Source organism: Phodopus roborovskii, unplaced genomic scaffold (assembly GCF_943737965.1).
Source record: "Phodopus roborovskii unplaced genomic scaffold, PHOROB, whole genome shotgun sequence".
Taxonomy (NCBI): domain Eukaryota; kingdom Metazoa; phylum Chordata; class Mammalia; order Rodentia; family Cricetidae; genus Phodopus; species Phodopus roborovskii.
In genome coordinates this window covers 13,033,886-13,059,649 of record NW_026126448.1, presented here as the reverse complement: position 1 = coordinate 13,059,649, position 25,764 = coordinate 13,033,886, and the positions used below count along the sequence as shown (strand labels likewise).

The 25,764-nt window shown below is 44.7% G+C and overlaps 1 protein-coding gene across 1 annotated transcript in view; it reads right to left on the bottom strand.

Moving 5' to 3' along the window:
* The window catches only part of Inpp5b (inositol polyphosphate-5-phosphatase B), a 61,052-nt gene that overhangs the window by 25,538 nt on the left and 9,750 nt on the right, over positions 1-25,764 (bottom strand). Inside the window, 2 exon segments of the mRNA XM_051188735.1 lie at positions 23,411-23,600; positions 23,602-23,792. Of these exon segments, the coding sequence (XP_051044692.1) occupies positions 23,411-23,600; positions 23,602-23,792 (381 nt within the window).

Below are 25,764 nucleotides of genomic sequence, written 5' to 3'. Positions count from 1 at the left end.
CTAGTGTGCTACAGCGCACAGAGCACAGCTTCTCAGACAGTAACTTCAGGATCACTAGCAGCCTACATACTGCTTAAGCCCATGCTGGCCCATAGGTGCAGTTGCGCAGGACATGTACAGGGCCAAAAGGTAGCTCGCCAGGATGATGGCTTTGCAGCTGAAAACAAAGCTATGCTAGCTACTCCACCCCTTCTAGGAACACAAGTTACAGAAAAAGTAACAGGAAACCCAGAAATCTGTTTCGCTAAAGACTTCATTTTCTTCGTTTTGGTTTCTCTCATTTTTTACCGTGTGTGGGGGTGGGGTGTGGATACCCAAAGACAACAAGCCTTCCTTAACTGGTACAGTTTTTCTCAGGCCTGGAGCCCTCCCCCCACTAGGCGAGGCTAGCTAGCCAGCAAATGCCTCAGATTGGATTGTCTCTGCTTCCCCAGTACTGGGATTACCACCAGACCTGGCTGTTAAATGGGTTCTGAGAACTGAACTCTGGTCCTCGTGCCAATAAAGCAAGATATTTAGCAGTGGAACCATCTCCCCAGCACTCCTTTTTGCTGCTGTTTGTTGTGGAATAATCTATTTGTACCCTGTCAAGATGTGTCTTGGCCAAGGCACCTTCTGATTGGTTTAATAAAGAGCTGAATTGCCAGTAACTAGGCAGGAAGGCTAGGTGGGACTTCCAGGGAGAGAGAAGGACTTGGGGAAGAATCAGAGACACAGGATTCACCAGTGAGATTCTGAGGAAGTCAGACACATAGTTTGGAGAAGAGGCAATGAGCCACATGGCAGAACATAGATTAATACAACTGGGTTAATTTAAGTTTTAAGAGTTAATTGGGAACAAGCCTAAGCTAAGGCCAAGCTTTCATAATTAATAAAGTCTCCGTGTCGTTATTCAAGAGTTGGTGGTCCAAAGAAAGACCAGCTACACAACACTTGCTCTACAAGCATGAAAACGCTTAGTTCAAACCCATAGGACTCATTTAAAAAGTCAAACATTTGCCTGTGATCCCAGCATTGTAAGGTGGAGATGAGCAAGTACTAAGAGCTTACTGGCCCCCCCCCCAGCCTAGCTGAAATGTTGAGATTTTCCCAGTTCTATTAGAGACCCTGTCTCAAGGCAAAGAGGCAGGCAATGATAGCAGAAAACAATCAACATCTCACTCGTCTTCCACATTCACCTGGATCAGCATACACACCTACATGCGCTGTATGTGGTGGTTTGCACAGGAATAGGCCCCAGAGGCTCATACATTTGGATGCTTGGTCATTATGGAGTGGCACTACTTGACAGGGATTAGGAGGTGTGGCCTTGTTGGAATAGGTGTGGCCTTGTTAGAGGAAGTGTGTCACTGTGGGTAGGCTTTGAAATTTCAGAAGCTCAAGTCAGGTCCAGTGGCTCATTCTTTCTTCTTGCTGCCTGCCAATCCAGATATAAAACTTTCAGCTACCTCTCCAACACCATGTCTGCCTGCATGCTGCCATGCTTCCCTTCATAATGATAATGGACTAAACATTTGAACTTTCCTTTATAAGAGTTGCTATGGTCATGGAGTCTCTTCACAGCAATGAAACCCTGACTAAGACATATGCATGAACTACACACACATACACAAAAGGAATGCAAGACAGGCATGGTGACACACAGTAATCTTAGCACTTGGTAGGCTAAGGCAAGAAGATTGCCACACCTTCCAGGACAGCCTGAGCTACAATGTGAAACCTTGACTCAAACAAACAAGGAATGCACTGTGGGTTATAAAGCTACAAAATAAAAGGGAAGGGGTTGGAGAGTTGGCTCAGTGGTTAAGAGCACTTGTTCTTGTAGAAGACCCAGGCTTGATTCCAGGCATGAAAATGGCAGCTCACAATCCCCTGTAACTTCAGTCCCAGGGGATCCAATACCCTTTTCTTACTCAGCAGACACCAGGCATGCATGTGGTGCACATACATACATACATACATATAAGCAAGACACTCATACACATAAAAAATACATTAAATAAATCTTGCCAGGCAGCAGGGGCACACACTTTTAATCCCAGTAGGTAGGAGGCAGGGGCAGGTGAATCTCTGTAAATTTGAGGCTAGCCTGGTCTACAGAGCAAGTTCCAGAAAAGCCAGAGATAGATAGAGAAACCCTGTCTCAGAAAAAAACAAAATGTATAAATAAATGAATCTCAAAGCCACAAGAAGCCAAGTGTAAACCTCAAATGCACTTTGCTAAATGAAAGAAATAAGTCCAAAAAAGCCATATAGAGTGTGATTCTATTTACTTAACATCCTAGATAAGGCACAGCATAGAAATAGTAACCAGACCTGTAGATGCCGGGAGTTCTGAGGGGTGGGACTAAGTATGTGAAGGACAATACTTGGAACATTGAAACTGTAATTGAAGCTGTAATAGTGAGTACATGATGCCAGTCTAGGCATCAAAAGAAAATGAAGCAGCCAGGGATGTGGCTCAATCAGCATAGAGCTTGTCTGGCACTATGCCCTAGGTTTGCACAAAGCCCTGGGTTTGATCCCCAGCACCACAAAAACTGGGCTGGTTGGCACATACCTGTAATTCCAGCAGTTAAGAAGTGGGGATGGGGCAAGGGCAGTGGTGGCACATGCCTTAAATCTCAGCACTCAAAGGCGGAGGCAGACAGAGCTCTGTGAGTTTAAAGCTAGCCTGATCCACTTAGTTAAGTTCCAGACCACTCAGAGCTACATAGCAAGCCCCATACTCTAAAACTAAAACAAACAAAACAATAACAAAACCCAAGGGCTAGAGATGCAGCTGAGAGGTAGAATGCTTATGAAACATGTGCAAGACCCTGGATTTAATTCCTAGCACCATCAAAAATAAATAAAGAAATAAGTAAAGCTACTTAAGACCTTAAGGACTGTTGGAATGAAATACAGAAACTGACAAAGGCATCTATGTCACAAAAACATTGGAACCACCATACTGACATGGGGTAAAGAAAAAGTGTTAGCCACAAAACTTTAAAATGAGAAGTCTGTAAGACTGGGGGCAGATGAGGCTGTAGGCAAGCAGATGCTCCAGTTCAGAATGTGGCTTCCACAGGGCACACATCAACAACTGTGGAACTACTGCCCATGTGCAGAGTAAAGACATGGTGGGTGATGTAAGCCAAGCGACCCACTGGAGTAGGAAGGTGTGATGAGCAAAGAAAGAACTAGAAGAACGCAGTAACAGATTAGGCTTAGAAATATCGGTATAAATTAATATTTAGCTTAACGCAGGTGATTAGATGTAGAAACAACCACCTGTAACTCCAACTCCATCGATAATGCTGCCTCCCAGGGCACTTACAAACACATGCCATAGACTCACACATACACATGATTAAAATTTAAATAAATAAAAGAATATTCCTATATAGCTCAGTTGGGAGAGTGCTTATCTAGCATGCATGAAGCTCATAGAGATGGGATGTGGTAGTTTATAACAATCCTAGGTGGAGGCTGGAAGGTCAGAAGTTCAAAATCACCCTCAACTACACAGTGAGTTTGAGCCTAGGACACATGAGACCCTTTCTCAAACGAAACAAAAACAAAAACCTGCCACCCTTCCCCACACACATATTCCTTTGCTGTCATCTGAGAAGCAAGAACAAACTAAGGGCAATGAGCACACTTGATGTGAGACCTCAGCTTCTAATACTGGTCTCCAATACCCGGCTCCAGAGATGCATGGATATTTGGGGAATGAAAAAGGAAATTACACAAAATGGGCCTGAAATACCCAACACCTCTAGAAAGTAGGAAATTGCTAAAAATACGGAAATAATGAATAATCACTGGGAAGATAAAACAAATAAGAAGACATAACTCCTCAGAATTCCAAGTAACTCACATAGTAGCTTCCCCTTCAGAGAGGGGGAAGCTAACTCCATACTCCTTAGGGTGTGTGGAGTGACTTCCTTCCAAGTGACAAAGCACACAAAGGAGGAAAATAAAAGCTTTGTGGGGCAGAAATGGGCCAGGCACTTCCTCATGTTAAGGTTCACCTGTAATAAGTCATGTTGATGACCTATAACCCTGACACATAGATTGTGCCCTCCCTCTACAGGGGCCTAGGCTAAGGAGGAAAGGGAGTGATCCTAAGAGCTATCAAGGTCATCAAAAACAAAGCAAGACTGAGAAACTGTCATGCATCAGAGGAAGCTAAGGGGACACATGATACTTCATAAGGGTCCCGAATGGGACTATGGGCAGAGAAAGTCATGAGGTAAAAACCTAAGGAAATTTGATTATGGACTTTGGTTAATAATATCTATCAACATCAGTTTAATACTTGTAAGCAAATATGCCAAGTAGGGTGTTGGTGGCGCCCGCTTTTAATCCCAGCAGGAAGACCTTTGAGTTCCAGAACAGTCAGGGCTACACAGAGAAACCCCATCTCAAAAAAAAAAGAAAAAAAAAAAAAAAAAAGGTTCTAAAATGGAAAAGAGTTTAGTATTGGGAGCTGAAACCAAAACCCTGTGGAAGGTTCATCTCTATCCAGCCTCTGCTCTCATCCTGTCTTTTCAACCTTCTGCAGCCCAGCCTTGTCTGAGCCCTCTGTGGTACAGGCAGCCTTGTCTCTAATCTCCCATTACCTGCTGCTATGGTAACTAGACACTAAGCATGTGGCCAGATGCAGCAGGCTGCCCGGTTTGCAGCTGTGTCCACTTTGACCTCCTTGAAGTAAGTCCTGATAGGTGTCACTGCTTCCTTTGGGAATTAGTCCTTAGGGCTTCCTCCCTTTTCGAACCAGACCCTAGCAAGATCCTAAGCAAGGCACCTCTTCCCTGGCTCTTCCTCAGAACCTAACCTCATTTGGCCTCAGGGTTTTGTTTTTTGTTTATTTTTAATGTGAGTGCTGGAGATTCTGCACACTTTTACCCACTGAGACATCTCCCCAAGCATAATCTCAGGATTTTAAAAACTACACACTAGGCTTGCTCTCTCAACTACACACATCTCTCTCTCTCTCTCTTTCTCTCTCTCTGACATTTTATTTCATGTGTATGAATGTCTGACCTACATGTATGTATATGCACCACCTGTGTGTCTGATGAGGTTAGGAGACAGCATAGAATCTCCTGGAAGTAGTTACAGATGGTTGTGAGCCATCACATGGGTGCTGGGAATAGGCTGAAACAAACTCAGGTGATCCGGCTTGGAGGTAAGCATCTTCACCCACTGAGCCCTGTCTTTTTACATCTAAGTTAAAAAAAAAAAAAAAAAAAAAATTACTCAGCAGTGAGTTCCAGGACAGCCAAGTCTACATAGTGAGTTCCAGGACAGCTAGAGCTACTACTAATACAGAGACCTTATCTCGAAAACCAAACATAGCAACAAAAATTACACAGCAGTTCTAACTATGAGTGGTGGCATACACTCAAAATTATGGCACTTGGAGGATGAAGAGGGAGGACTGTCCTGATTCCCAGGTTAACCTGTGCTACAGAATGAGCTCCTGTCTGAGGATCTATAACTTGCCTATCATATGTGAGGTCCTAGGTTCAATTTCCCAGGAACAAAATACACACACACACACACACACACACACACACACACACACACACACACTTGGATTAAAAGCTTATCTTACTTTTAATTGTGTGTTTGTATGTGAGTCTATGTGAAGCTATGTGTACATGAGTGTGGGTGTCCATGAAGGCCAGAAGAGATGATTAGGTTCAATGTGTACCCAACATAGAGGCTAAAAACTAAACTCTGTCCTCTGCAAGAGTAGCAAGCATTTGACCTCTGAGCCATCTCCCTTTCTCCTCTTCATGCCCTCCCCACCTCCTTTTTTTTTTTTTTTTTTTTTTTTTTTTTTCTTTTGAGCCAGAATTTTGCTACTTAACTCTGCTGACCTTAAACTTCCAGAAATCGTTCACCCCCAGCCTCCCAGTTACCATGGCCAGTTTCAAAAAAATCTTGTTTGTTTTTCAAGATAAAGTTTCTTTGTATAACAGTCCTGGCTGTCTTGGAACTCACTTTATAGACCAGGCTGTCCCTGCACTCATACACAAACATGTACATACATGCACACTCACACAAACATATACCTTTGGCTGTATGTGCAAGCTATATTTAAATGTCATGTTTACATTTGGGTACCATCTCCATGATAAATTTTACTATATATAAGCAAATCTAAAAACAATAACAACAAAAAACAATTCCACACTCCCAAACCCTTTAGTCCCCAACCTTTTGATAAGGGGATGCTTACTCATCCTATTTACTTGCTTTTAATCATAAACCCACCAAACCCACAAGAAGAATCACATCACCAGGAAGACAGCACCATCTACTGTTAAAACTGCCAATTCCCTTGACCTACAAGTTATCTGGTGTTCAATAGATCTGTGTTCTCATTGAAAAGTTTACACTCCTAGCAAGTCCCTATGTGGGAATATATTATTTATGATTTGTTAAAGTTTGCCTAAACATTCAGAAAAGCAAAGTCAGCCTCAAGCTATAGAGACCAGGCAGTGGTAATACACACCTTTAATCCAAGCAGCTAGGAGGTGGTGGTATACACCTTTAATTACAAACCTCAGAATTAAGAGATAGGCAGATCTCTGTGAGTCCAAGACCACCCAGATCTACACAGAATTGATCCTAAAGAGAATGATTGCCCTAAAGAGAAACAGCTCATACAAAGATGATCTCGGCACCTGGGATCACACACCTTTAACCCCAGCACTAGAGGGTATAGAAGATAGGAACAGGGTCTTCAGTAGTCAGTATCAGGCACTGATTCTCCAGCCATATGAGGATAGGAAGACAATGAAGTCTAGGGACTCTCCAGTCATGCTGAGGAGAGGCTTCAGTCTGAGGTTTGGTGGAGCCAGGATCCCATTTCAGTCTGAGGTAGAATAAGAGCTAGTGTCCAGCTGCTTTGCTTTCCTGATCTTCATGTTACATCCCTATGTCAATACTTAGTCTCAGATGGGGCTTCAGAAAAGCTTGGGAATATTTAACTTCTAAAAGATTTTTCTCTAGGGCACTAGGGAAATGGCTCAGTCAGTAAAGAGCAGCCAAGCAAGCATGGGGACCTGAGTTCAGATCCCAGCACCCACACAAGTTCAGCATTGTGGTGCACTCCTCTGTAACCCTGGCACTAGCATGAGGAGTGGATAGGAGACAAAGGCAGGCAAGTCCCTAGAGTTAGAGTTCATCACCATCCCATTAGCCCAATTGATGAGCTGCAGGTTTAGTGAGAGACCGTATCTCAAAGAATGGGCCCTAAGGGCCAGTGGGGTAGTTCCATGGTGCTTACAGCTGGAAGATGTAAATCTGAGTTCTATCCCTGCTCCCCAAGTAAAGATGGAAGAAGAGAACCAACTCCACAAGATCATTCTGACATCCACGCACATGCAAGGATATGATCTTATAATAAATTTTTAAAAATAAGAGCATTCGAGGCAAGCTTGGTCTACAGAGTGAGTTCCAGGACAGCCAGAGTTACATGGTAAGCCTTATCTCAAAAAAACCTAAATAAGTAAAAGATAAAGGTAGAGAACAATTGAGACACACCCTATCTTGGCCTCAGGCTACCATATGCCCCCACACAAACATACTACACACCTATACCACACACATCCTAAATATACTTAAAAATAAGAAGAGTTGCCTATTAGTGCTACCATCACTTGATATCAAGTCATTTTACTCATACACTGTTTGTAATCAGGCCTGAGATGTAGCTCAGCTGAGAATTTGTACTCTGGGTCTCACCCCAGCACTGGATGAAACTGCATGGTGGTGCACACTGGCAGAAGATCAGAAGTTCAAGAGCATCCTCAGCTACATAGCAAGTTCAAGGCCAGTGTATGCTACAAGAAATGCTGTCTCATAAAAACAACAAAAGATTTATAATCATTCATCTATACCAGGCACTGGGTACCACTCCCACTAAAAGATAAGCCTGGGGAGGCAGGGCTGGCTCCCCCTGGGCTACTCCCTGAGATGTAAAAAGGTGATGGTGTACAGCAGGCCTGTACTGTGGTTGCAGAATTGAAGAATCAGAGGACTAAAGTTGAAGTCCTACTCCACCACCATCTTCCTGTGTAAATGACAAGTCACTTCCTCCTTTGGGTCTTCCTTTCTTGATCTATAACATAAGGACATTAACATCACCAGCTGGAAAACATAGACAGAGCTCTGTACCAGGCAGAGGGACCTGAGCTTCTCAGCCTTAGGAGCTGTGACTATGATGTCTGTGCACTGAATAGACCTCTTAGTGTGCTCTTAGTGTGGCCTCAGCCCACGGTGGGGGCAGTGTGTGTGGAAGTTGCCTTGCACCACTCCATCTTGTCAGTTCTCTCCATGGGACAGACCATCTTCATTCGTGACTATGAAGTACCATTTGGGGGATTTCCGGCCATAACCAGTTCTCAGAACCTTTTCTCCCATGGATTTGGCATGGAAGCTGCACTTACTACTCTATATTCCCTCTCTGGCCCCAGCCTCCCTCTTTCCCCTCTGCCTGTCCCCAGACTGTGCCCTCCAATCCCTTGTCATCCAGTCCAAGAGGTGACAAGATTTTTCTTGTTAAATTACCAGGCCTAAGCTAGGCACTCAGGAGGCAGAAGTAGGCATTTCAGGGAGTTCAAGGACAGCCTGGTCTACAGAATCTCTGTGAGTTCTGAGGCCAACCTAAAATACGGATCAAGTTCCAGGACAGGCCCCAGAGCTACAGAGAAACACTGTCTCAAAAAACCAAAAAAGGAAAAAAAAGAAAAAAAAAAAAAAAACTAGAAAAAGCCATGCTGAGTAAGGTAACCCAGACCCAGAAAGACAAATATAATATCTACTCACTCAGAAGTGGATATTAGACATAAAGCAAAGGACAGCCTGACTATAGGCCACAAACCCAGAGAACCTAGGAACAAAAAGGACCCTAAGAAAGACATACATGGATCTGCTTAGGAAAGGAAAAAAGACAAGATCTCCTGAGTAAATTGGGAGCATGGAGTGCAAGGGGGAGGGTGGGAGGGGAGAGGAGGGAAGGGGAATGAGGAAAAACTATACAGCTCAATTAAAAAAAGAAAACGAAAAAAGTTACCAGGACTAGGAATATTGTTATCCTTACTGACTTATTTATTTAGAAACTGGAGTTTACTGTGTAGTCCTAGCTGTCCTGGAACTTCATATGTAGACCAGGTCGGGCCTCGATTTCAGAGATCCACCAGCCTCTGCCTCTGGAGTGCTAGGATTAGAGGCTCTCTTAAATAGTTTTCTATTAGCTCTCCCTCTTCTTCATCTCCATGGCCATCCACGCCTTAGCTTCAGCCTTGATTTCTGCAAAGCGCATGCTTGCCAGCACCACCTCCAACTCACTGCATCACCAGTCAGGAGAAAGCATGGTTTCAGCAGGTCACTTGTGTAAAAGGTCCCTCAATAACTCGAGTCACTGAACAAACAAACCACATGCAAAGTCCACTACAAACAACCCAGGCTGCCTCTCCAATTGCACTTCTCACCCTCACCCCCACCTCTCCAAGGCCTCAGTCTACGCACATCAAAACTATTCACCCTTTTGCCATACCTCTGACCCTGTGTGTATCTAAGCCCACCCGCCAATTCAGCATCTGGTAAGCCACACTCACCCTTCAACTCCACAGCCCAACTCAGAACCACCATCTCCACAAAGCCACCTCTGGTCCTCTCCTACGCCTGTTATTCTGCTTACTTCTCCTCCTCCACATATCTCTCCCTTGGGTCTTTTCTCCCCTTTATTATTGGGCAGAAGACATCTCTGTGGAGTTGGTTCTTTCCTTCTACCTTTTTGTAGGTTCTGGGGATAAATTCAGATTCCTGGGCTTGAACATAATAAGTGCTTTATCTGCTGAGCCAGCCTGTCAGTCCTCTTTTTAATTAGCTCTGTGTGTGTGTGTGTGTGTGTGTGTGTGTGTGTGTGTGTGTGTGTGTAGGTCAGAGGATAACTTGTGGGAGTTGGTTCTCTCCTGTCACTTGGGTCTCAGGGAACTCAGGTTGTCAGGCATCACAGCAAGTGTCTTTTCTGTTGAGTCATCTCTACAGCCCAACTTTGTGGGTTTGGGTTTTTTTGTTTGTTTGTTTGTTTTTTAAGAATTTTATTTATTTTATTTATTTGTTTGTTTGTTTGTTTGTTTATTGAGGCAGGGTCTTTCTATGTAGCCCTGGCTGTACAAAAGTAAATAATGTAAAGTAGACTGGCCTCGAACTCCTAAAGATCTGGCTGCCTCTACCTCCCAAGTACCATGTGCCACTAGGTCCAGACTTAAAAGATATACTTCTTTACTTTTTAAATGTTATTTTATTTTATGTATATGGGTGTTAGCCTGCAGAGGCCAAAAGAGGTGTCGGATGCCCTAGAACAGAGGTACAAATGACTGTGAGATACCATGTGGTTGCTGAGAAATGAAACCAGGTCCTCTGCAAGAGCAGCTATCTCTCTAGCCTCAAGATTTATTTTATTTTTAGTGGCTGTGTGTGTACGTGTGTGAGAGAGAGAGAGTGAGAGAGAAAGAGAGAGAACAGGTGCCTAAGGAGTCCAGAAAAGGGCATGGATGGATCCCCAGGAGCCAATTTTAGGTGGTAGTGAGATGCCTGTGGGTACCAGGACCCGAACTTGGGGCACCTCTCCAGCACCCTCATGTCTTCTGAGACAGGGACTTGCTGTACAGCCCAGGCTAGCCTCACACTTACCTAACCTGATGCCTGTACCTTCCAGTTTCTGGGATCCCAGCACACCCAGCTCACGATGCTTGCATCTGTGCAGAGACTCATAACAGCAGAGCCCTAACTGGCTCAGGGGTCTGAGATGTCTTGCCTCTTTAGCTGGACCACGGGTTTCTCAGGAGAGGACACAGGATTCTTTTTCCTGCAGCCCCTGGCTTGCCATAACAAGTGCTACATAGTTGGCAGTAGATAAAGAATACTGAACAAAACAACTTCAGTTTTCTCCTCATAGGAGCCACTTCTCAGGGGTGATCTCTGAATGCATTCCTGATGACTACCTGTCATGCCTACGCTTGGAGTCATTTCCCATCGAAAGCCTACCTAGTCAGTCAATCCTAACAACTCCATGCAGCTGGATCTGGGTGTGGAGAAGTATGAAATGTTTTTCTTTTCTTTTCTTTTCTTTTTTAAATTCTGACTCTGCATTCATATCTTAAAGAAAAAAAAATATTAACAATCTTCCCACACAAACCTTACTTAACAGATTAATGTTGCCCTTTAAGGCTTCTTAGCCTGAATAGCAGTACAGCCAAGCACAGACCCACAGAACCTGGCTTTGAAACCTCCAAGCCCAGTGTATATTGGAACTCAGAATTTGGGACACTCTAGGATAAGGATTACCTACACCACTGTTGTAAAGATCCAAGTCGAAGCTGAGATGCAGTACATCTTGTGAATAGTAACACTTAGATAAATAAAGCCTATAAATAGACTCATATCAGTAAAAGGAAGTTTCACTGCCAAATCTAGCTTGGGCCAAACAAAATTTCTTTTCAGCCCTCAAAGCTTTTGGAAGTTCAGAAGTGCCTACGAAACACTGAAGATGGTGGTGAGGAGTATGACCAGCTACATCGACATGTGCTAGAAAGGACTGTGAATCTACGTTCACACATACAGCATAAACCAACACGCATGTGCATGTGTACACAACACATACAAATTGCTATGATTTGGATTCAGCTTGCCGACGAGGCTTCTCTGGAAGGTTAGCCTTCATTTAGCAATGCAAGTGGTAGTAAAACTTCTAAAAGCTCTGAGGTGTTCCTGTCAACTGGAGATGCTAGTCTCAGAAAGGATTAAGGTTGTTCCTGTGAGACACCAGTTAGTCCACTCAATAGCAAGTCCTTACAGAAAGTACACCACCCCACCACCACCACCACCCCACCCCACCTCCGCAGTGGTGGCACACGCCTTTAAGCTACTGGCGGATCTCTGCCTGGTCTACACAGAGAAACATTATCTTGGGGGGAAACAAAACCTTCTGGCTTCACAGAGTGATCTCTTCTACACGCACTGTAAGCTAAAGAAACATCTTCTAGGGCTGGAGAGATGGCTCAGCGGTTAAGAGAACTTGGCTGCTCTTCCAGAGGTGCTAAGTTCAATTCCCAGCAACCACATGGTGGCTCACAACCATCAATAATTAGATCAGATGCCCTTTTGGTCATTCAGGAGTACATGCAGACAGACCACTGTATACATAATAAATGAATCTTTTAAAAAAATTAATAGAAAAAAAAAGAAACATCTTCTAAAAATACTTTTTTGTTTTTTGGTTTTTTTCTAAAAATTATACCATTTCCTCCAATCTCTTTCCTCCCTCAAACCCTTCCATGTAACCCTCCCCTTCTCTTTCTCTCTTTCAAACTCATAGCCTATTGTTAGGTTTGGGGAGTTTGTTTTTGTTATTGTTTTCTGAGACAGGTTTCTCTAGTAGCCCTGGCAGGCCTGGAGCTCAGTAAATAGACTAGGCTAGCCTCAAACTCACAGATCTTCCTTTTACCTCCTGAGTGCTGGGATTAAAGATGTGTGTTATCTCAGCCAGCTAGGAATTTTTTTTTTAAGTATCAGAAAATAGAGATCCATAAACATAAAGAAATCTGGGGGCTGGAGAGATGGCTCAGTGGTTAAGATGATTCATTGGTTGGCTGTTCTTCCAAAAGACCCATGTTCAATTCCCAGCACCAACATAGCGGTTCACAACTCCATAACTACAGTTCCAGGGGACCCAACACCCTTATACAGGCAAAACACCAATGCACATAAAATAATTAAATAATTACAAAGAAAATTTGGAAGGGTGCCTGCCAAATACTTACTAATGGCCATTTCACTGTGGTGATGTTTCTCTTTTTGCTTATTTCTGCTTTTATTTTCATTTTGTTTGGGTTTTATTTTTGAGGTGGTTCTCATGCAGTCTAGGCTAGTCATAAACTCAATATGTAGAAGAGAATGACTTTGAACTTCTGATCATCCTGCCTTCCCCTACTGAGAGCTGTGACTATAGATATGTGCCACTACAGCCAGTCAGTTTATACAGGGCTGTGGGTCAAACCCCTGGCTTTGTGAACATGAGGCAAGCACTCCACCGATTGAGCCACATCCCCAGCCCTAATCTGTGGTTTTCGTATTACAAAAAGACACAGGCTTTGGAGCCAGGCACTTAGGTTCCACCACCTCTTACTGCATGTGACCTAGAACAAGCTATCTACCCTAAAGCCTCTACTCCCTGGCTGAAGAAAATCAACCGCATCTTCCTCCTACAGCTGTATCTTTTTCCATAATTAACTTGAAGCCATCCTTCACTCAGTAGCCAAGGTGCTCTAGAAGTCAAATGAGGTCAAGAGAAGGCCCAAAACAAAAAAATGAAGACAGCCTCAGTTTCAAACCCTTGATGCCAGGCCTACCACTCATGTGGAGTCTGAAACTTAAACCCAAGGCAAAATATTCTGTTTCTGGGCTTGTAAGATGGCTCAGCTGGGTAAAGCACTAGCCATACAAGCCTGACCACCTGAGTTCAATCCCTGGAGCCCATACACAGGTAGAAGGAGAGAACTGACTCTGTCCTCTGACTTCCTCAGGTGTACTGGCACACCCTACCCACTCATTCACACACAAACACAAATTCTTATTTAAAAAAAAAAAAAAAGCTGAAACAAATGGAGCACTTGGGAAGCAAAAGTAGCTAGAGCGTTCAATGCCAGCCTGTTTTATATAGTGAGTTCAAGGCCAACAAGGGCTATATAGTAAAACCCTGTGGGGGGGGAAGGGGGAGGGAAACGGACAACTTTAGAGAATGAAATGTTCTAATGTTCTATAGATGCCCTGTCCAATAGTATGACCATTAACTACACCAAACACCTAAAATGTGACTACAGCAGTCAGGGGTTGATGGCACATACCTTTGAAGCAAAGGCAGGCAGATCTCTATGAGTTCAAGACTAGCCTGCCTTAAAATAAAAAACAGTGACTACAGCTAATGAGAAACTCAATTTTTAATTTCACTTACATTAGCTAACAAGCATATAGCTGATAGCTACCAGAACCACCAGGGCAGATTTGGGCCTGGTCCCTCCTCTGGGATGGCCAGACATCATGGTTTACTGTAAGCAGGGGCCATCTAGCTCAGCCCTCCTGTCTCCTGAGAGTCCCCAGAGGATGCTCTATACTTAGGTGGGTCTCAGGTAACACTATGGTCCCACTCCACGCTCCTTCCCTATGCTCTCCTCCATCACTCTGCCCTCAGCTTTGCAGGCCTGCCATCCACTCACCCTTCTGGTGGGGCCTCCAGAGAGAGTCAGCCAAGTGTCTCTTCATTCTCACACTGCTGTTCTGCATCCAGGCAATAACCTCATTTGCTGCCACAAGAGCCTAAAAGGTCCTCCCACTTCTCCTTGCCCAGTGTAGTCTCTGGTCTTGGCCACATGAAACTCTGATTTCATCTTTTTTGTTCCAAAACTTTCAGGGTTAGAGGACGCCTGCAGGTTAAGGCCAAAACTGGTCCAACTGGCATCCAAGGCCCTTTGCATATTAGCTTTATTCTCCCTCATTAATTCACCTCCTAGACATCTCAATCTAGAAGGACAGGTTCCCACACGTGCCGCCCTCACTTCTGCCTTCCACCACGCAGCCCCTCCTTTCTGGCCACCCGGCCTGCAGAACCCAGCCTCAACTCCTGCCCCCACTTTCACAAAGCCCTGCTCACCCACCCGTGTCTTCAATGAGTGTCTGTGAATTCAGAGCGCCTTGTTTGGCTCTTCAACAGACAGAGGACTTCAGGGAAACCTTAGGTTTTAGAATGAATAAAGCTGGGTATTTTCCTGGCTCCATCTATTACATCAAGCAAAAGACTTGTTCCCTCGTCTGTAACACAGTACTAGCTTGGCCACATTTACAAAGGAGCCGAATGATCAGCAAATGCACAGCTATGATGGCTCATACCACCTGTTACCCCAGCACACAAAGCCAGCCCTGCCTGGAGTCACAGGGTATTCCAGACAAGAACAGGATACAGAGCAAGACCCTGTCTCAAAATAAAAAGCACAATATCTGGTACATAGCAGACACTCAGAAATTTTGCTCTGCTCTTTTCCCCCTCCTCCATTAATACTAAACCCCACACTGCTTGATAGAGCGTCCTTTCACAGTAAAGTATTGAGCTGTATGTCTTCCGGGATAGAGACGGCTCGGTGGTTAAGACTCCTTACTGCTCTTGCGGAGAATATGAACTTACCACCTACGTCAGGCTCTTATAGAGGACCGAGGTAAAGATGTAGCTCACAACCATCTACAACTCTAGTTCCCAGAGGTCAGACACCCTCTTCTGGCATAAGGGCACATCTTGCCCCAGGCCCTTTCCCTCTCTCCCCTCACTCTCGATGCTCCCTGGATGCCAGGGAGTGAGCAACTTTCTTTTATGGTCTTCCAGTAGGATGCTTTTACTTTACCAGAAGTCTAAAGCAAATAGAGATATGAAAAAAGAACAAAGAGATAGAAGAAAAAAAAAAAAACAAAAAACAAAAACAAAAAGGAGAAGGGGGAGGGGCTAGAGCAATGACTGTTTTTCCAGGGATCCTGAGTTCAATTCCCAACACCCACAAGGCAACTCACAATAAAATGGGATCTTTTCTGGTGTGCAGGCAGACATGCAAACACAGTACCTATATATGTTAAATAAATCTTTGGGGGAGGGGCTGAGACAGGGTTTCTCTGTAGCTTTGGAGGCTGTCCTGGATCTTGCTCAGTAGACCAGGCTGGCCTTGAATTCACAAAGCTATACCTGTTCCTGCCTCCAGAGTGCTGGGATCAAAGGCATGCACCACCACCATCCAGAGATGTTAAATAAATCTTAAAAAAAAAAAAAAAAGCAATGGAGGCAGATGAGTGTGTGTGTCTGTGTGTGTGTGTGTCTGTGTGGGTGGGTGTGGGTGGGTGCACATATATGTGGGGATCATCATTGGCTTGAATAAAGAATTGAGTTCCCTGGAACTGGAGTTATGGGAAGTTGTGAACTGCCCAATATGAGTGCTGGAAACTGAACTGAGGTCCTCTATAAGAGCAGCAAGTGCTCTTAACCACTGAATCATCTCCTGGCCCAGCTTAAGTTGTTTTCCTCTGGGATTTTTGTCATGTTGATTAAAAAGAAACAAAAGCAAAACTGAAGATTCCCTTCTAGAACTCTTCTTGTTTGATATAGGGTCTCATGGTGGACTAGCCTCAAACTCATGAATTCACTATGTAGTTGAGAATGGCCTTGTAGTTGAGGATGACCTTGAATTCCTGATCCTCCAGCCTCCACCTTACAAGTATGCATCACCACACCTAGCCCCTAGAACTTTTACAGCATAGTATTAGGGTCCATAGATCACGGCACTTGCTTAATAAATTACAACTGCAAATAATAATTGTGACACATTCTGAGCCAAATGGTAAGACTTTGAACGCCACATAAACCTTGGACTTTCCTTTTTTTCTTCTTTAGAGGATAAGAGGACATTTCTAATTAATTATTTCGATATTATATTATTCTGGGCTACATAAGGCCATCTCCATGATGTACTTTGTATATGATGCACTTTGAGCACACACACCCCAATGCCCACTCCCCTCCTCTTCCTTCCCCTTCTTCTTCCCTTCCCATCCATCCTTTGTCCCCTTAGATGGTTTCATATCTACTTGTATATCATCTATACACATATGCTTTTATATCTCCATATAGACCTAGAAAGCACAAATGAGGAAAAAATGTAATACTTTGTGTGTATATTATGCTCATGTGTATGCTTTTTAAGATACCTGGAGCTTGTTAAAAGGCCAGATTGGCCAGTGAGCCCCAGGGATCTATGTATGCCTTGACTGTCCTGGAATTCCATGTGTAGAGCAGGTCTCAAACTCACAGATCCACCTGCCTCTGCCCCCAGTGCTGGGATTAAAGGCGTGCACTACCACCAGTGGCGTAGGCATTTTCAGCTTTCCTTAGGCAGGATAGGTGCCTCGGTCTGCACTCAGCCTTCCTGCAAGTTCTCCTAAGTCAAATAACTATGCTTCAATCATTTGGTTTTGTCTACTTTGTTAACATTTACCACTATCTTGGGTCCTTATAAAAGGTACCACAAAACCAGGCCTGGTCATACATGCCTGTAATCTCAGCACTTGGGAGATGAACACAGGAAAATCAAGATTAAAATGTTTAAGGAGTCAGGGACTGGGGAACAGGGTCTCGATTCTAAAAACCACATTTTGTTCCCTGAGTCTTGAATTCAAAATCTGGTTTGTACCTTGTACAAATTTAATTAGGTAAACAAGAACAAAAACAACCAGCCAAGCTTTGAAGAGAGATTCCTATACAATCACTTGACAACGGCAGGTCAGTGGTGATGGGCTACTTGGGGCCACTTGACTTTTCCTCCTGGCTTGCCTCAGCATTCAGCAGGCCTTCTGGGAACTGTCTGTGGTCTGGTGATAAAGCTGAAAGAGAAGTGGGAAGAACGAGCCAGGAAGCAGGGTGGGGGGGGTGCGTGGAGCAGTTCACAGAAGGGGGAGGAGTGCTTCACAGAAGGGGAGGGGGCATGCTGCTTGTGAAGACTACAATTTGTAGTTTCCTCAGCTCAACCAAAGGTAGATTTTCCCCTTGAGAGTGGACCTCAAGTAGCTCAGCTGGACTTCAAGCTCCTGATCTTTCAGTCTCCACTTTCCAGTGCTACAATTACAGGCATGAGCCACATCTCACTGGTTCAGACAGACCTTTTTTTGAGCACCTACTGATGCAAAATACCAAGACATCAAGTTCAAGTTAATACAAATGGCGCCAGGGCTAAAGAGATACTGAACCTGACAATTGGAGTCTAATATCCAAGATGCACATGGCAGAAAGGGTCTGCAGTTCTCCATGGGAAAAAACATTCCTAGGTAGGCTCAGGATACCACTGGCTGGGGTCTAAGCTCTTGTGGATAGGCATATACAACATCTGTTTCCCAAGAAAAGGTACCCCTAAGTGAGTAAGCATCCCTCCTCCTCCAGGTAGCAAATGTTTACTCCCATTTTACAGATGTAAGAATGGAAGCCAAGGGGCTGGGGAGGAAATGGCTCAGTAAGTAAGGACACTTACCATACAAATATAAGGACAAACATGAGGCCCTGAGTTTAGATCCCCACAACCACTGAAAAAGACAGACACGGTTGTGTATGTTGTAAGCCCAGCACTATCAAGAAGGGCCAGGGGCATAAGAACATTGCTGTACTCAATGGTCACCAGCCTAGCAGAAAAACAGTGAAGCTCCAGGTTCAGTGAGAGCCATTGTCTCAAGGAATAAGACAGAAAGCGATGGAGGGGGACACCCTCTTCCAACCTCCACACACCGACAAAGGCATCTGTATGCCCCCACACAGATGTATACACACAGGCATACACCACATACACAAACAAAGGAAAAAGAAAAGAACAATTAAGACGAATTACTAATGTTGTACCAAGAATCAATAGTTTTTCATTTTTAAAATATCCAGGCTATTTGGACACATACTTTGCTTAAATCCTTATCAAAATACCAAGAATGGATCATCAGCGAAGTCTACAAAATTATGAAAAGTATTGTTTCACTTTTTCCTAGTGCTGGGGATTCAGGACCTTGCACATACCTAGCAAGATATGTACCTCTCTAGTGATGGGATTACAGGCATGTGCTACCATGCCCAGCTACTGTTTTTGTTTGTTTGTTTTTGTTTTGTTATTTTTTTTGTGACAGGGTTTCTCTATGTAGTCTTAGTCTTAGGAACTCACAGAGTGAGTTCCTAAGGCTGGCCTTGAACTCAGAGATCCACCTGCCTCTGCCTCCAGATTGCTGGGATTAAAGGCATTCGACACCACTGCCCTAATATTTTTATTTTTTTTGTGGTTTTGTTGTTATTACTGTGTATTTGAGGCAACAACACACACACCACACACATAACACACACACAGAGTCAGTTCCTATGGTTCAACACTGTCCTTCCTCTAGTAAATATTGATGCCTCCCTCTTCCTGAACTGTCAGGACCTAAGATTTCTATATAAAGCTCCACTCCTAGTTGAGTGGGTCACCTCTCTTATTCCAGACAAGACAGTGCAGAATTCCAAAACCAGCTATATTCTTAAGAAAACAGTTATTAAGGAGGTTTTGCCTGTTGTAGAAATGAGAGGTTGAATAGAACAAGGGAGACAGAAACAACAAAAGGAAGAAAAGTGAGCACCTTTGTTTTGTTTAAAGAAACAAGTGACTCAAAATAAATCAATTTGCTTAGGAGCCTGGAGAACTTCCTACAGCGACGGACATGATAGGCAGTGTTTCCACCTCAAAGGTAAACAAAAGGCAAATTCATCTGCTCCACAATGAAAGAATACATTGGTCACACAGGTTTTACTTATTAATACAGACAAAGCCCAGATGAAAGAAATAGAAAAGCAACCCACAGGCTATTTTTTTAAACATTCTCTCTGGCTCTGACTCTGGTAATCTAGGTTACCCTTTATGCTACCCTGAGATATAAATAGCAGTCATTTCCTTTCACAGGCCAGGCAGAGTTTAATGCTTCGCTTCCTGGGTCCAGGGGAAAATATTCACAGCATACTTCACTGAGAATTTAGTTAAAGGCTAGAAAGAGAGCTCAGTCAGTAAGGTATTTGCTGCAGATGCATAGGGACCTGAGTTCGAACCCCCAACAGCCATGTGAACAGCCAGGTGTGATGGCTCTCACCTGGAATCCCAGGAGTGAGAAGTCACAGACAGGAGGTTCCAGGGACTCAATACCCAGTCAATCTGGACTAATGAGAACTCTAGACCAATGAGAGACCCTGTCTCCAAAAACAAAATGGATGGTTCTAGGGGTATAACACCTGAGGTGATCTATGTCCTCCAAACACACACACACACACACACACACACACACACAGAGAGGGGGGGAGAGAGAGAGGGAGAGAGAGAGAGAGAGGGAGAGAGGGAGAGGGAGAGAGAGACTACTACAAAGCTGTCTAATTTCTAATCAGGTAGGAGAAAAGAAAAAGAACCTGCTCCAAAACACCAAAATTGTTTATTACCACTTTGTTGGCTTTTAAAATTACATTTATTCCTTTATTTATTATGAATTTGTATGGGGGTATAGATGTGTGATGTGAGCAGGCACATGCATGCCATGATGCAGGTGTAGCCATCAGAGGGCAACTTGTGATAGTCAGTTCTCTCCTACCATATAAATGCCAGGGGTCATCAAGCTTGGTGGCAAGTGCCTTTACCCAATGAGCCATTTTACTAGACCCCAGCTCCTGTTCTTGTTATTGCCAGTTGGTTAAATTACCCCCACAAGACTTCACTGTTCCCGTATATTGCTCAGAATCCTCCAGAATACAACTCCAGGTCTTTGCCATGAACACAGACTAAAATGCTAGTGAACTTTTTACAAAATGACTTCGATGGTACTAAGCTCCGAGCATTATCCCCAGTGGGGCTATATGAGTTAAGAGGCCCTTTGGTTGCCAGAGAGCAATAATGAGGCATTTCTGCCAAGCCACACTCTGTTCTTATTAAGAATAGAGCATCCCAAAGTTAAGAGCAATAAAATAAGTAATGAAGCAAAACAGCTACTGTCTGAAACAGCGACCAGTCTAAAGTAGAAACAAGACCATAATGCTCCAGAAACCAAGAGCATCAGCCACTGTGATCACATACCACAGCCCAGCACCTAGACATCTGTGACACTGAATACACAGACGTGGTCAGAAACTAGCTCCATCTCTTTTTTCCTACTACAACCCCACCAGTCACTCTGGAACTCTCTTATTTAAATCTCTGCATGACAAGTTTGCATATATCTATGCAGTCCTCATCTTCCACCTTGTTTGAGACAGTCTCTTGTTCACCCCTGAATACAGCAGCGTAGGTAGCCTTCCAGTTTCCAGAGATTCTACTGTTCCCACCTCCCCATCTCCCCACAGGAACCCTGGGATTACAGATGCCATGATGGCACCTAGCTCTACATGAGATTCAGGGATATGAACTCAGGTCCTTGAACTTGCAAGGCAAGCACTTTACTCATTGAGCCATCTCCCCAGCCTCACTTGGTACTCTTGAATTTAGCTGAGACAAATCTAAGAAAGGAGTTTGGGGGAAAGAATGACTAAAGTGAGATCTTCCTCTAACAAGGCAAAGGGATGGGATGAAAACTAGATTCACTTTACCTCCCAAACACTGACACCTTAAAGATGCCTTTGTTTCCCCTACAAGGACCACCCTGCTGCTAGACCCTTTGCTTCCTCAGCTCTATTTATTCATCTCCATCAGATTGTCAGCTGCTGAAGTAAAGTGGTTTTTGTTGTTGTTTCAATCTGTTTGGGGGGGTTGTTTGTTTTTTGAGACAGGGTTTCTCTGTGTAGCTATGGCTGTCCTGGAACTCACTCTGTAGACCAGGCTGGCCTGAAACTCATAGAAATTTGTCTGCTTCTGGGATAGAAGGCATGGGTCACCACTGGCCTGTTTTGGATTTTGTTGTTGTTGTTGTTGTTTTAGTAAGGTGGTATCTCATTTCAAGTAGCTCATCTGACCACTGGCCTTGAGCTCATTGGTACACCTAAAGATGACTCTAAATTCCCAATCCTGCTGCTTTCACCTCCCAAGTGCTGAGATTACAGGCATCTGCCACCACACCTGGCTACAAACAGCACTGGGAGGCAGCATTCTGCCTGAGGTTAGTTCCCCAGGTTTTGGGGAAGTGGGTATTTTGATGGTCTACACATGGGAAGAATCAAAATCCACTACTTATTTCCACTGAGAATGAATCTACTGGCGCATCCAGATGTGGTCCAAAGGGTCCTTTCCATCTCTTACCGAAGAAGCAACTCTCTGTTGAGGGCAGAGCAACTCTGGAATCAGAGATGACCCAAACAGAAATGGGGGCTTGGTTGGGTACCATTCTTTCCAATTTCAACAGCAGCAACCTAGCGGCTACTCATGTAATCTCACATACTGTTGGGTATTATGAAAGGGATGAATCTTTTGAATTAAAAGTCAAAGCAAAATCTTGACAATAATTCCTCTCCATCATGTGGCCAGTTTTTTCTTTGTGAAGCGAAATGAATGCTTCTGCGACCAGTGCACATTTCTCACCCTGGGGCTGATAACTCTTTTCAGAGCTGGATGGCCTGATTCCTCATGATCCATCTTTCTCTACCACAAACCCAAAGAACTCCGAATAGCCCAGCTCTAGCCTGTGAGCAGAAGGCAGAACCACCACTTTTTGCTGCCACTGGGCCTGTTCTCTCCACTTCACTACGTTTCTGGCAGCTTCTTGTAAAGGACAAGAAGAGGATGTTAATCTGAAAACACAGTCCCAGTACCACAAACCAGAAGGTCATGGAAACTGAAGCAACAGCTGCACAAGTGAACTTCTGAGATAAGCCCAAGAAACATGCGTACTATCGGGGCCATCGGGGGCTTCGGTGACACTGTGGTAGTTTGGAGGAAGGAAAGACTGAGGAAGTCCTCCGCTACCTAGTTTCCTCTGGTTTTACAAACACTTGCCCAACGTGTCCCCTCACCTCACTCCTCATACTTTCCAAGCCTTGTAATTGCAAACATCCTGGCCCATACTTGACAAGGCCACTTGACAGACTTCCATCGCTAGCAAAGGACAGACTGAAGCGGTAGAAATGGGTATTCGTGATTGCGCCAAAGCCCTCAGGAGCTTTGTGGTGCTTTATGGACAATACCTTAGGAAAAACAAACACCAGAGAGCCCTAAATCACAGGGCTGACCCAAATTTCAGCTCCGAGCCTCTCTCTCCCTGTGCAAAGCACAACACCGTATTCAACAATTAGCCTTTGTGCTGCACGTTATCCACCAAAGGACAAGGGGCAAAAACCTAGCTGGGTTCACTTGTAACCTCATCCCTGAGGGCCTCCAGTCTCACAGTAGCCAGAGCTCCCCAGCACTCCAGCTACGTGCACAGGCCACTCTGTCCCAGCGGCTGTGGAGCACAGGGAGCGCCAGCACACACCATCCGAAGACAACTCTGTCACAGTCGCGCACACCCCCACAGACACTGGCCACCCTCGCAAGGCCGGGACGGAGGAACTACCTCAGCTGGAGAAACCGAAACACCGAGACCGGTAACAAGCAGCCCGAGGTCACGCACGACCACCACGGGACTTCCCTAACCCCTCTGCCTCAGGATTCCCGAGTACCCGCTGATCACCGGCCTGTCGCCCTCACGCCTGGCGGACAGTAACTCCCCGGCAGAACTTGAGCCTCAGCATCCCCGCCTCGCCAATGGCCAAGACCTTGACCTTCGCCCCACAAGGCCATCGGCCGACCCGCCAATCCTCCCGAAGGCCCGACACCACAGACCCACTCCACAGCGACCGCCCGACCTGCACAGTCGCGCTCCCGAGAGCCGCCGCCCGCCGACATTTCCCAGTCTGCTTCCTCAAGCGCTTCATCCCGCAGCCCGCCGCGCGCGCTCCGTCCTCCCACGGTCCCGCCCCCGCGCACCTCCTCCGCCAATAGAAATTCCGACTCCGCCGTGGCTCCGCCCCCAAACAGAATGTAGCAAGAGCCCCTGAAGCAAGACATTCTCCAATCCTCGCCGTGCATTCTGAGACTGATACCTGCCTCCTCCAATGGGAGGGAACCCACTCCGGGTACCCGGGTCCGAGTTCCACTCGCGCTGTTTCGGCGGCTGGGCATCTGGCTCTGCGCACTTGTGTCTAGAAAGCCACAGAAACTCGGGATCCCGCGTCTCAGGGTCAAAACCTGTGGCAGCGACAACGGAACATAGACTGAGCCAGGGATTTGAAAAGGCAGCTGCACTTCTGTAACACTGTGTGTGATGGAGACTCCAAGCCCGCTTCCCTCTTGCTCAGCGTGGATCTGAAATCCAAAAGCAATTAACAGAAGTGAAGACGAAAGGGCTCTGCCAAAGCAGGACTGCTTCATTATCCAACAGACTTTATTAGGTAGGGAACCATTATCCTAAGTTTATAGAGAAGGCAACTAAGTTCAGAAAGGCTAAATGCAAGGACACAAAGTGAATGCTAAGTAGGAGACTTAACTGGTTGTCAATGTCAGCACTACAGAATGGGTTGGGGGATTTAACCACCTCCAACCTCTACCTACAACTATCTGGCCACACCAGATAACCCAGAAATAAGCTATATTTCACATGTAATGAAATATACCATTAAGAATGTAGCTGGGTAGAGCGCTTGCCTAGCATGCACCAAGCTGTGGGTTCGATACCCAGCACCACTTAAAACTAGTGATGGTGGGGACACAACTGTAATCGCAGAACTCAGGACATAGAAATGGGGTGGGTCAGAAGTTAAAGGCGGGCTTGAGCTACACTCAGATCGTCTCCTCTTTTTCCAGAGGACCTGGGTTCAATCCCCAGCACCCATATGGCAACTCACAACTGTCTGTAACTCCAGTTCCAGGGGAATCCGACACCCTCACACAGACAAAACACCAATGCGCATAAATAAATAAATCTTAAAAAAAAAAAAAAAAACCAAAACAATCTTCTGCTATCCCTAACTCGATTGGCATCCCCACCTCCAGAAATTCCTGAGCAACCTTTGCCTCTGACTCAAACCCAGGTCTGACTCCCAAACCCTGGCATTAACCCTTCTTGCTAAACCCTTCTTGTTGTCCTGCCTGCTCAGCTTGTAGAACTGCATAGACCAGATCCAAATGAATTGGATTTGCAAGGACATCATACCAAGGAGACCAAGACCACAGTCTTGGGCTGTAGCATGGCCGGACACTGCTTTTAAATTATTTTCAGTGTTACTTCATACCAACCCATATCCAGCCTCAACTGACTCTCACAACACCCCTAGATTATTAGGTAAGGCAAATTTATCTTTCCCTTCCCATAGAATAGATCATAAAACTAAAGCCTGAAGAAGTAAACGAACCACCCACATTGACATACAGGAAGTGACTAGGGTCTGAACTGAAATTGTGGCATTCTGTGAGCTTTAGTGTCAAAACCTATCTTGTTACTTCAGCTCACGAATGGTCTTAGGTTAAGTTTCTTACATGTTCTGTGTCAGCTTATACATGACACTTAAAAACCCTTCTCCTTTTTTAAAAAAAAAATATTTTTTTAATATTTATTTCACTTTGTTTATTGAGACAGGGTCTCACTATATGGCTCTAGCTGTGCTGGAACTGGCTACTTAAACCAGGCTGGCCTTGAACTCAAAGAGGTCTACCTCCTATGCTACCTGAGTATTGAGATTAAAGATGTATACCACCATATCTGGCCTTTACTAGTCTCTTTAATTGCAAAACTGGAGTCAGTGGGCAAGACTAGACTATTGGGGTTACCAGATCTAGGGGGTTTTTGTCCTAAAACTTCAACAAAATGGGACATCTACTCCTTACTACTATTACTCCACAAATGAAAAAATAATAATCATGGTTGGTTTGTCTGTTTTGCATTGTCTAGATAGCTAGAAAAAATGTCTAGTGTATAATAGTTAACATGAGCTCATTCCTTTCTTTACCTATTGTTTCTTGTCTAAGCCACTGCCTTACCCAGGGAGGATTAATAAAGACAGCCTGGTTCCTTACTTGGAGCTTCATCCTGAACCCTAATTCTTTTTTACGTAAAGTACAAATGTTGGCTGGTGAATAGACAAAGATCTATCCCTATCACCTAGGTTCCTTCCTAAGGAAGCCCTAGCATAATGGTCAGAGAAATAAGAGTTAGTACATAACT